General features: G+C 38.8%; 1 protein-coding gene across 1 annotated transcript in view; it reads right to left on the bottom strand.

Moving 5' to 3' along the window:
• Positions 1-12,462, bottom strand: part of CNTN3 (contactin 3) — a 112,772-nt gene that overhangs the window by 3,818 nt on the left and 96,492 nt on the right. The window contains exons 10-18 of the mRNA XM_076346680.1: positions 12,238-12,365; positions 10,626-10,801; positions 6,461-6,578; positions 5,525-5,683; positions 5,278-5,427; positions 4,453-4,523; positions 3,336-3,570; positions 3,040-3,155; positions 2,246-2,432 (exon numbers count right to left, since the gene is read on the bottom strand). Of these exons, the coding sequence (XP_076202795.1) occupies positions 2,246-2,432; positions 3,040-3,155; positions 3,336-3,570; positions 4,453-4,523; positions 5,278-5,427; positions 5,525-5,683; positions 6,461-6,578; positions 10,626-10,801; positions 12,238-12,365 (1,340 nt within the window). The remainder of the gene's footprint in view (positions 1-2,245; positions 2,433-3,039; positions 3,156-3,335; positions 3,571-4,452; positions 4,524-5,277; positions 5,428-5,524; positions 5,684-6,460; positions 6,579-10,625; positions 10,802-12,237; positions 12,366-12,462) is intronic.

Consider the following 12,462-nt stretch of genomic DNA (forward strand, 5'->3'; position numbering starts at 1 on the left):
CCCCTCTTTTTTTCTCCTCTTTTATTTTTAAACTCTTTCACACAGATAGCTCCCTACCTTCTTTCCATGAGCAGTCAGATCAAACCCCACCTGATTATACTTCTTAACACAAAGTAGACACAAAAATGTAAGAGCGAGACTTAAAAGAATTATTCTAAAGTCAAACAACCACTCACAGGTATTTTTTTTGCAGTGTTTGCCTTGTTCTAGATACTAAATAGGATTTAACCTGATGCACTAATAGCTACTTTTTGTTAAATGTAAGAGGAGATTGGTTTACTCCTGAGAATTAAGTATTACAGCATATATGAATAGTTTTCACACTGAGATATTAAAGCTGAATTTCAAAAGAAATGAGTCATTCTTTTAAATCCACAACAAAGTATTAGTATGACATCTGAAAAAATGAAGAGTAATTATATATAAAAACTGTAAGCCTCTATCTACCACTTGACTTACGGAATTCGCTTCAGATACCAAAATCTCCAGTAATCGTCAGTGTTCAGAACTGCAGAACTTAATTTGCAATAGGTCAGATCCTGAACCACCCCATCACATCAGTGCTAAGCGTGCAAATAGCTACACGGATTTCTCTGAGACTCCTCAGATGCTTAAAGTTGGTCATACATACCAGTATTTCTCAGAATTAGAACCAACAGAACACTTCGTTGTATTCTAAGACTTTCTAAATATGAAGTAATTGTAACATCTTGCCTTATACTTTAACGGTCAAAGGCAAAGACTGAATCTTCAATCTTGAAATATACTGCCACTTGAACTTAAGTATCTGTGTTTCTTGATATGGCTAATAAATAGTTACTAAGAAGTATCTTGTAGCTCATGTGGGTGAATGTAAATGCAATGTGCACAGAAATCCTTCACGGTGAAAAACACATCAATCATCACAAATATTCAAGTTACGGTAGAAATTGGGATTGATTAAAAATTACACATTTGAATGAAAAACCAGTTTCTACTGCAGCAGTACAGAGAATTATTTGTCTTCGTCAATTCAACTAGTAGTTAGCAAAATCCTTCAGACTGACATTATACTGTACCGCAATGTTGTTGCTCTCTTTATTCACCGGCAAGATACAAGGACATAATACAACTAGTTTTTCTTTTTAATTATTCCAAACAGCAGCAATCTTGACTAAGGGCCTGATCCAGATCCTGCTCAAATCAGTGGGATCAGGTGCTTTTCCAGTTCTCATTCACACATCCCAAAGGCAGGCGGTCATTAAAAAAGAAGGACTGAAAAAATCACTGAGCTGACCAGGCTGGCACAACCTCTAGTGGGTGGCCAGTAGCCACAAAGACGACTAATTAGAGAAAACTATTCATCACATGTCAGGTACAGGCTACAGGCAGCGAGTTCCTTCATATCAGCCAATTCATGGTAACTATGCATATAATATATTTAAACTCTAGCAAATATAAGTTAATCTGAGTTGGTTTAGTCCTCAGTGACAGAGCAAAACTTGGTTTTACATATAGTAATTTCTGGTAAACGAGCTTATTTCATAATATTGATGATGTGACTACTTTTGGTAGAAGGATGTTAATTCATATTCAAGGGAATTTGACCTTTCAGACAGATTTAACCGTACATTCTTGCGAGACTGACGGAAATACTTCAAGATTGATGACCCGGATTCTGAGTTGTATTACAATGTAAGAGCATACTAAAAATATTTCCATTTGTAGAAAAATTAGTGCAGCCTTTGACAATCTGTTCTCCAGCTTAATTGCTCCTTTTTAATAGTAAAGTGGCCTCTTGTGCAATTTGTTCAAGGGGAAACAATGGACATGAAGGATTGTTTTGCATGAATTGTATGAGGATCATTGCATTTCAAAAGCCATGCGCTAGAGAACTTACTTATAAGTATGTTCTAAAACCCTGAAAACTTCACCAAGTCTCTGTTTTTTTCCTTCCAAATAACAGACATTTTTCTTTTAAAATTCTTCCAGTCACTAGAAGAATAATAAAGGTTCTATGCAGAAATTATACATCTTACTTCCACTCCACTGGCATAGTTGAGTTTTTACTTACTCATCCCGCTAAAGTAGCAGAGGGTAGAAAATGGAAGATCTATGCGCGATTTAATTGTGTAACTCCTCTAGTCTGTATGAAAATTTAGGTCACATGCATATTGTGATTCCCAGTAACGCATCTATTTTTCATTTCCCTGCAAGTGCTAACACACCGTTATGTCTCTTGCCACTTTAAATTCAAGATACTTACGTGTCTTTTTTGTGGTAGCATTTACTGTGGCACTAAAGGGACCTGCTCCGGCACTGTTGTAAGCACGGACAGCTGTGTAGTATGCTAAGTTGCTCTTCAAACCTGTTATTCTTATTGATGTCTCATTCCCTGCAGCTTTTACTCTGTTTGAAGATTCTTCTTTTCCACCATTATTCCAGTACCTAACCTAGTAGATATAAAACAAAACCATTTAAAATCTTGCACGGAAGGGACTGTTCACCCACAGCATTTCATTTGACTCCTTTAAGTGCATTTTTTTTTCTCAGCTGAAAAAGGCAGAAATACATTAAAGTTTCAAAAATATATTTACTGTGTAAAAAAAAAAAAAAAATTCGTATCCATCTGCTTTTCACGCTTGCTGCTCTTTTTAGCGCGATTGTAGGAAAAAGGAAACTGAAATATTCGATCTCGCTTGAATTAAAAAATGACAAGAGGAAAACCATTACTTCATCTAAAGAGTAAACAAGTTAAACTCAGAAAACTGTACCTTACAAAACAGTTTCTTTGGAAGTAAATGTAAAAATGTCAGTTTGGAAATACTGTTAGACAGACACATGACTATTGGCACAGGAAGCAAAACACAATTTCATTCTATGTTCTTTGTTTTTCAAAGATACTTAGAAGACAAAATCCTTCTTCTGGGTGTAGGTGGGGCAGGAAGAAAGCAAGATATGTGGTAATCTTTCGTAAATTTGTGCTGCTGTCCTGCAGCCTGCATGACCCTTCTGGCTCATGGCTCTTTACAAATGGGAGTGTATTTTAAATGAGCTTACCTCGTAGCCCAGTAACCTTCCACTGCTCATCTTCCAAGGAATGGCTGTCCAGGAGACCTTGATGGCTGAGGACGACAGACTCGTCGCAGATACCCCGGAGGGTGCTATGCTAGGCTCTGTATTCGGAAATCAATAAATGAGAGATGATCAGCAGCATTGGTGACTGTGGAAATAAACATGTCCATATTCCAAAGTGATCTCACTTCTATTAACTGTTGCTATATTCTCTAATGAAACACCTCATGTTAAATATCTGGAGGTAACTCAATCAATCTGGAGATAACTCAATCACATACCTTCTTCAGCTGAAAAAACTGTGGTTACTGAACTAAATGGCCCTTCTCCTTTATTGTTGTAGACACCAACTTTGACTTCGTATGGTGAAAAGGGCAAGATGCTTTCATTCCTAAAGACGTATCTTGGTGTGTCAGGAGAGGTGACTACAGTCTGTATCCATGTTGTGGTGCCAAAGGGGCGGAAAGCAACAACATAGCCAAATCCTTCTCCGTTTTGCAATTCTTCAGGGATGGGCTGTGAGAAAAGCAACAGACGACAGAAGACTGTGATGCTACATACAGCACTGGACACGTTTTGCAGGAAGAAAGTGCCGCGAGACTAATGTACATGAGTGTAACCAGGTTCTGGTACTGCATTTGAGATCATTCCATCAGCAAATTAACTCTGGTACGGCAGAGCAAAACGTGTTCCCTTGAACCTATTTTAAGGTTTGCACTTCAAGAAGAGAACAACTTTCAGGTATATTCCTTGTTTTCTACTAAGTAAGACACTCTTCAGTGAATACTTTTTTTTTTTCAATTTCAGTCTATAGTTCATAAAAAAATTAATAATTGCTTAGTCAACTATTCTAGAATCCAATACTACCTGTGTACAGTGGCTTTTACCTTCCTCTGCTGTGATTATGATTAGGTAACCACACAGAGTAGTCAATGTAACAGTATGTTAACGTTTTTTAACTCATTAAAAAGGGATACGTTACATAAAGTAAAGTAGTATTTGATTGATTGTGTTGGCTAGCACACGCATCCAGAGTTAATGGTAGGAAAGCAAGAACTGCAAATTTGCACTGAAAGGCATAATTCTTTAGCTCAACCTTTGAGCAATGCCCCTTCCTCTTCCCCCACCCTCCTGCCCCCTTTTTAGCGTTAACATTTGTTTGAGAACAGAAGCCATCTCAGACAAACGAACTACATCTCTTACTGATTGCCATCTAGCACAGCAGCACATGAGAGCAAAAGAGGGAAGGCAAACGTGCATAGCTCACGTTACAGAATGTTACCGAGCACATATACATCCTAGATGAGAAGCTGCTGCAGCCAGGGAAATTCATCTTTTAAGAAGAGTTTGAATGAAAACAATCATTCTCTGAAGAAAATTGCTTGCCAGAAAACTTACATCCCATGTTATGACCAGTTCAGACCTGCTGCCTCCTCCCCCACTGACTTCAGATGGGGGAATTTCGGGAACTGTGGAAAGGAAACGTATAGCTGTCTACACAGTGCAGATACAAGAGACGACATCATATAACGTTAACCTCCTGCTCGGAAGCTAACCCGGCTGTAGTCACACTTCTTTTGCAAACCAAGGCAAGTGCTTTTGAGGCAGGGTGGGCAGTCCTGGAACGCGCCAGCCCCGTCCTGCATTCACCGTGCTGCTTTCCATCACTGGGGCACGCTGATGTTTTTCTGAGCACTTGAAGAACCTCACTAGCTCGCAGACTGAACCCTGTATGCTAATGTTTAGGAACTTCTAAAAATTGGAGGCATGCTTCACTTTTTTAATAAGGCTAACTTATGCAGATGTATTGGGCAAGGGCCTTATTCCAAGTAAACTCCTGGGGTTTTAATTGACATGCTCTTCTGAGCCACATGCTTATTACATGGAAGGTGTACACTGATCAAACACTAGGAATGAAAAAACCCTGTCAAAATTAACCTCTTTCCATCCATTAATACCTTCAGACTCTGCAGCACTGCCTGAACTGACAGATTTTAGCATAGTGAATACAGTTTAAATGTATTTAGATGTTACTCTTCTGTGATGTTCAGTAATGCAACACAAACTGTCCCACAGCTAAATGGAAATCATGAACAAACTAGTTATAGGCTTTTATATTTGATGGCAATTTCAAGCTTGTTTGCAAAGAGCCAAGGATATGAATGCTCCTTTTTTGTTAATATTCAAGACTTGAATTAAAAACAAGTAGAAGAACCCACTAACCTGCCTCTTCAGTTCTTACTTTTTCTGAGGGTAAACTAGGTTCTCCACCTCCTATTTTGTTACTGGCAACTACACGAAATTCATATTCAACCCAAGGATTTAAATCTACTACTGTGGTGGTGAATGTTTTTCCATCAATCACATCTGGAACTAGTAAAAACAAAAAGAAAGAAAAAAGGAAACTAAGAACATGGTGTCCCTGGTCGAAAACATTTCAACAGAGCCTGTAGCAAGAATTATGTTTTACCTGTTGTAACTCGCTGCCAGCCAACTGAAAAAGGTGTCCTTGCTTGTATGGTGTAAGTGGTTACTGGGCTGTGATTATCTGTGCCTTCTTGCCAGGAGATCTGAGCCGTGGTATCAGTTATTTCATCCACTTTCACATGTTCGGGGGGGCCAGGTGAGCCTAGAATCAGATTGAAAAATAGGCAGAGTTCTGTAAAGCCAGTACCCTGGAACTCACTAACACAGCAGTACGGATTCCCATTTTATCAGCACTGTGGGAAGAAAAAAACAATTCAGCTTGGAATAAGAACACTTGTAATTATTGTTTTACATTCACTAAAGCCTGATAATCTATTTCTGAAATACTCTGAACCGTAGCACAGATGACGGGGGGGTTTGGCTTTTTTTTCCCCAAGAACCTTTGTTCAGCATGATCCCTCTGTCTTTCCAATGTCTTTCACTTTAGTCTTTGATGTCCTCTTTTAATCTACTAATACATCTCTGTAGTCTGCCAATTTGTTATCTACGGCTGTTTTACTCTACGATGAACAGCAGCAATTTTTCAGCACAACATCTGAACAGCACCCCGAGCAGCAATTCAGTCAGGCAAGCTTTCTGCTGCCTTCTGGAAAATCCTGATTCTGGGCCTCCTGGCAAAAATGCTGGGTTTTTTGTCTCATCTGCACCAGCAAAGGGGATTGAAAAAACGTCTCGTTCCCTCTCGTCAGTGACTTGAAGGACTGTCAGTGAGAAAAGATGTGAAGTCAAGATTTATTATATCCTTCAGCTCTTAATTTCTCTGGGAGAAATTAAGCTAAAATTCTCCCTATCTGCGGAATCACGTAATTCAAGTCATAGATGAACTGGGTTTTGTGATCTACAGTATCAGTTGTTCCTGTAATCTACAACACACCGAAGTCAGAAAATATGATTCATGGTAACTGAAGCTGAAATTTACCTCGTACGATAAGGTCCGCTGCAGATGCTACACTATCCACTTCTGTCTTCACCATACAAACATATTTTCCAGTATGTTTCAGCTGGATGTTTCTAATCATTAAATCTCCTGATGCACTCTGTCGAAATACAAAGTTCTTATTAACGTAAATGTACTACCTTGTAATTTAATATTAAGAAAGATTGTATTTGTAAATGAAGAAGAAATCAACCAAGAATGCTGAAGATAAAAGTTGCTCAAAAATTGCACTGGCAGACAGCCTGCAGGATAGCAAGTCATTACCCATTAGCTGCTCCGCGGTAATTGTCTGTTAAGCATTTTCCTAATAAACGTGAGGTAGTGTCCCTCTCTTACGGGAGAAGTAAGCTACAACATGGTGAGCTCATACTGGGAATGTGCCTCCTGACTGCTATTAGGGACCGTGAAGAAAGCCACTGCCCTGTGGCCAACCATTTGTCTCAAAGCCCTAAAAAAGAGAAAACCGGGTTGCTATGGCCATTAACCAATTTGACTTCTAGACAGAATTTGTAAGTCTAGTTATCACAGATTTTTAAAGAGTTCAAATCAGTAAACAATAAAGCTGAATTTGGTCCATTCTACAGCATGCAAGAACACTTTCATTTAACGGTTGTACATTTCGGGCTAAATTCCCCGAATTTTACAAGTCTAAGTTCTGTGCTTCGTTCTTCGCTGAGTATTTAATCTTTGGTCATTTTTTTTCCCCGTTGGTCTCGTTCATGTCATAGCATGTGGCTGATCTCCTGAATCAAGGGAAACATACATAAAACTTAAGTGAAAACTGTAACTTTATATCACGATAGGGCTCCTTGTATACTATTTGTTTTCTACATCACTGAGTAGAGAACTTGATACTAAACCTTTGGTAGCCAGTTATCACTTCAAAAAAAATCTCCTCTTTGTGTCAGCTGAATTACTGCTTTATCCCAGTTCACATCGTATTTTCCAGGTGAAAAATCTCTCAGTCAGACTTCAATTTTTTAAAGTTTTTATTTTTATTTTTTTTATTTTCTGGAGAAGCGGCGTTTCATTTGAGGACAGAACCCTATTTTGTGGGTATTTTCAGCTGCTCTGGCCACATGACTGATTCTTGGGTGCACAGTAGTTTGGGAGAAAGGGGGAGACATGATTCTGGAGTTTATTTTAGTCTTCGGAAAAAAAAAAAATTAACAACCTTTCCAACCATTTGATTATTATTTCTTTGTTTCACACTCACACCCATTATTTCAGCGTTATGAGGTCTCACTTCTTTGTTCAACACAAGCTGAAAACAATTCTGCCTGATTCCCTTCCATGCGTGTGTAAACGCAATGCCTGGTCTTCTATGAAAGCACAGATTTGCAGGACCGTTCAGCGCTGACTGCCTACAATACGTGAGAAGTTGAGTCGAAGGCAATCTAAAATCCATCTGCTTGATGGGAAGTGAATGTTCAGGGAACGACCAACAGCAGCAATGCATACTCACAAGCTAATCATGTTCTACGCGAACTTATTGTAGCGCACTAAATTTAAAACATCTCGATAAAGGGGACTGTCAAATAAAATAATTTTACTTGAAAGAAAACCCACCAAAAATATTAACACTGCATTTTAATTACTTGTGGGCATTTTGGGGAAGAATCTCAAAGTACTGGGGAAAACACAGAAACCTGCAGCAGCAAAAAGCTACAACGTAGAAGGCACCCTCACCTCCCGTGGCTCTGCAGACCATCAGCGGTACCCACATTCTTGCCTAGCCAGATTAAACCTTTGTCAGCGTGGACAAGTCCATGTGACAGTAAGATCACCTTCCTTTCTCCATGCTACCCAGAATACAAATAAAGAGTAGTCCATGCAGTAGGAACAGCTGCTGAAATTGCTTTTGCTTCTCCTGACTGCTTAACAGTCTCAGCCATTGCTGGGCTCTATAAGCAGGTGATACCCCAAACAGTTTAGAGGCAATCTGTTCAAAATTTTGGAATCCGCTTGGTTTGCCATACTCTGTATAAATCATCTGTCTAACAAAAAAAAAGAGCAGTAAGACAGTGTTACATTCTATATTTTTCTAACCATCTGGAAGACCAGGTGGTGGTCCCATAACATTCCCATTAACTACTACATGTCGGAGACCTCAGGCATGCGTGACAGGGACTTCCAAGACATCATTACATAGAAATCTACCCTTCGAAAAATTATTTTCCTTTTGCCATGTTTACGACCAAGAAAGGAAGTTATTTTTGCACAGATATTTTCATTTAACAAATACACACTGCAACTATTGGAAGGCTTAGAACATATTTATGCTTATTTACGTACTATGACCCACCTATAACTCCAGATGAAATTATTCCACTGACCTTAATGTGATACAAAGCGCATAAAATATTTTCGTGGATCTCTTGGTAACCCATGAAGTTTTCTGCTAACGAGCTTCAATCCCTCTTTACACAAATAAGAGTTTAAAAAAAAAAAAACCCTAAATGTCTATATTCCATAAAACCCCCTAATTCTGTCCCTTATGAAAAATTTCCAAGTAAAACGTTCTAGATTCAGAGTTCTGAGTTAGCCAATACTCAACCTGGATTTTTCTTCAGCACTGACTGAGAATTTTTTGTGGAAAAACTACTTTTTGATGCTTTTTTCCTTAGAGGGGAAGAAAAACCCACACACCTAAACAAGGCTTTGATTTGGAAATATGCCTGTGTTTGTTTGTTTTAGGAAAAAGCTGGAAATTTTAGTGAGGAAAAAAATACTGCATTTGCCAATCAGCTTTTGAAGCCTTAATTGAGCCAGTAAAACTGTCAGATTCAGGGTTTGGTATGTTTTTAACCTTTCCTTTCTAATATTACCATTTGTATATACAACCAAAGTACAGCTGGGGGGAAATACTACTAAATAAATAAAGTCCATGTAGCAATACTGGAAGGTAACAGGCTCTGAAATCGGAGCATTCCCATTACAGCATGACAGATGGTCCAGTTTGTAATTCTCAGAACGTTTCTGTGAAAATGTACATGATCTATGAATATCTCATGGCTCCTACAAGGAAATCTCATCATCTCCACACGCACTTACATTTAATCAATTGCGAACTGCAGGACAATCTGTGTGTTTGGTGCCTACTGATTAAATGCTAAATCTTTCATAGAATCATAGAGTCATTTAGGTTGGAAAAGACCTTTAAGATCATCAAGTCCGACCGTTAACCTAGAACTGCCAAGCCCACCACTAAACCATGTCCCTAAGCACCACATCTACGGGTCTTTTAAATACCTCCAGGGACGGTGACTCAACCACTTCCCTGGGCAGCCTGTTCCGATGCTTGACAACCCTTTTGGCTATTTACTTCAATGTTTGTTTACAGCAAAAAAGAATAAAGTTAGGTGCTGAAATTTCAGTTTCACAGGCAGTAGTGTCTAACCCACAGCTATTGCTCTAGAGCAGGGGATCTGGCAAGAACATGCGAAAGGAAACTTTATGAAGGCTTAAAATGGCTGGTTTCATGCTGATACTCAGCTGCCTGTTTTGTTATCACTTGGCCATGGCTTGCACTGTAGTAAGACCTTTTGCTCTAATTGATTTCATTCTCCTGATATATCCTTCTTCTGTCTTAATGCTTTACTTGTCATGTTTCGATTAGAAGGCTAAATTCTAAAAACCATTAATGTCACCACGCCTGCCCCCCCCCTCCCCGCAGCATCTCTCCATCCTGCATAGGAAATATTTAATGAGATATATGGCTTCTCACCCAGGGATGCTAAGGCAGAATGTTGAGGGATACATTAGGGATGCAAGTGCAGGAAAAATAAGGAAAGATGGGATGTTTCTGTTCAGCTTTAGGCTGAAGCTCACAAAGTCTGCATCAAGTTCCTTAATCTGTCTTTGCTGTGTTTCATGTGATCTTGGGGAAAATCACGTGGGGCCAGATGCAGAAACAGAGGTAGGAACTTACAATACTTCAGGTCTAAAATACAAGGCGTCTGAACAACGGGTTATGGGCAGAGGGCTAGCTCAATGAATGATTTCCCTCTGACACAGAAGAAAATTCTACAGGCCCAAAAGAGAAGAAACATCCTATTTTTACCATGTTGAGAAAAGAAAAAAATGTAAGCCTGTCTGTTCTGCATACATCTATAAGGCAAATGAAAAGAAGGTGTTTGCAACTTACCCCTCCAACCTTCTCAAAATGAGAAACGTCTTTCTTGAAATCGGTGAGCGTTCCATTGAAATACCAGGTGAAGCTGATGTCCAGTATAGGATCATGCTGAACCTGGCAAGGCAAGACGACACTTTCTCCGACAGTGACATCCATGTTGGAAGGTGCCAAAGTAATCCTTGTTGGCTCTGTTGAGAGCAGAAATACCAGTTATTGGATTCCTGTATTGCTGAGCTTTGCTTGCTACTAATATTCTACCACGTTCTTCAAACCTGATTAATGACAGTCACTTCAAATTATGCAGCTGGACTATAAATGCTGCTGCCCGACCCCTCTTGTTGGAGCATTGTGTCCTTGCACATTTACCAGTGGGAGCTACTCAACACTGAAAAGGTAAATTTTAACCTGCTGCGTACAGGCCAATATACTTTACAAAGCTAAATGCACTGCAACCCACAGCAATGAAATTACCATTCAAGAGCGTGTGTGGTTCTCAGCAATAACACTCATGTTTTGGAGCAGGAAGCTGTAGTAGCAGCCACTGGGAAGATTAAGAGGTGGGAGTGAGAGAAGGAGCTAATAAAATCTGGAAACCAGAGGAAATCCACACAGGGTAGAACGCATTGGATGTTTGGGTCCACATATCATACAGAACATAAACAGTGTCATTAAGAACAGCTGCTTGTTATTCCAGAATCAATTAATGGAGAAAAATTTCAAGTACTGTAAATACTATAAAACCAAAATTTAATTCTAGAAATCCTTTGTATGTAATTCTATTATTTGTATATAAAGGGACATGAATCATTTAGGAGCACAGACTGAAAATGTGAAGCTGTTAATTCACTGAACAAAATAATTCCGTTTGGATCTATGAGATATATAGGATATGTAATGCAGTAAGATATTAGATAATTCTGAGTTTGGAAAATCTTTCAGATTTTCCAATCTTTAAAAAAGAACGTCATGAGAAAAGACATTCTTCAGATAAACTTCACAGTCCTTTTAATCCAGTATCTTAGACAGCAGTTAGTAATAGATGGCTTAGAGGAAGGGGCAAGAAACCTTTTAACAACAATTATGTATACAATTCGCTTTTGGAAGACTTTGTATTTTACTGCCCGTGGAGTCCCTGAACACTCCTGCAGCTGGAGTTTCAACCACATCTTTTTTCATAAGCAAACAGAATATAGTTCCTTAAGGCCAAACAGATTTTGGACTGGAATATAAAATTACCTCAAATATTTTTTTGATTGCCATGGGTTTTTTTCCTCAACAAATTAAAAAAAACCCCCTGAACTTAAAAGCATAATTGCACTATTTAGTATTTAGATAAGTGAGAGAAGGGAGGAAAATGTTCAGAACTCCCTCACGTCTGAGAAATATCTTTCTCAAAGACAGAAAATCCCTCAGTCTCTTTCAACTAATACAAGATCTGTAACAAATATCCTTTTATCTTTATATATTGTTAAACATATAACGTCTCACGCTGTTTATTTTCCACCACATTTAGTGTTTTTTCAATAAGCAAACTCAGACTCCACATCGTTGCAGACTTCTGCTGCAGAGTTTGCAATTCAATTTACATCACCTCACAGATGACCCTCCGTTCCAGCTCACCTACCTGTAACTATTAAGTTTGTTGAGCCACTGGCTGTTCCAAACTGGTTTGTTGCCAGGCACGTGTAGCTTCCAGCATCAACTTTGGTCACGTTGGCTATTCTTAGTCCTCCGTCCTCTAATAACATGATTCTAAAAAGTTATGAAGAGATTTTAAAAGTTGCAGCATTGGTTTGTAGACAAAATGCTTTAATGCTCATACTGTTACCTTAGATATATGAAACCGCAT

This window comes from Aptenodytes patagonicus, chromosome 8, assembly GCF_965638725.1.
Source record: "Aptenodytes patagonicus chromosome 8, bAptPat1.pri.cur, whole genome shotgun sequence".
Classification (NCBI taxonomy): domain Eukaryota; kingdom Metazoa; phylum Chordata; class Aves; order Sphenisciformes; family Spheniscidae; genus Aptenodytes; species Aptenodytes patagonicus.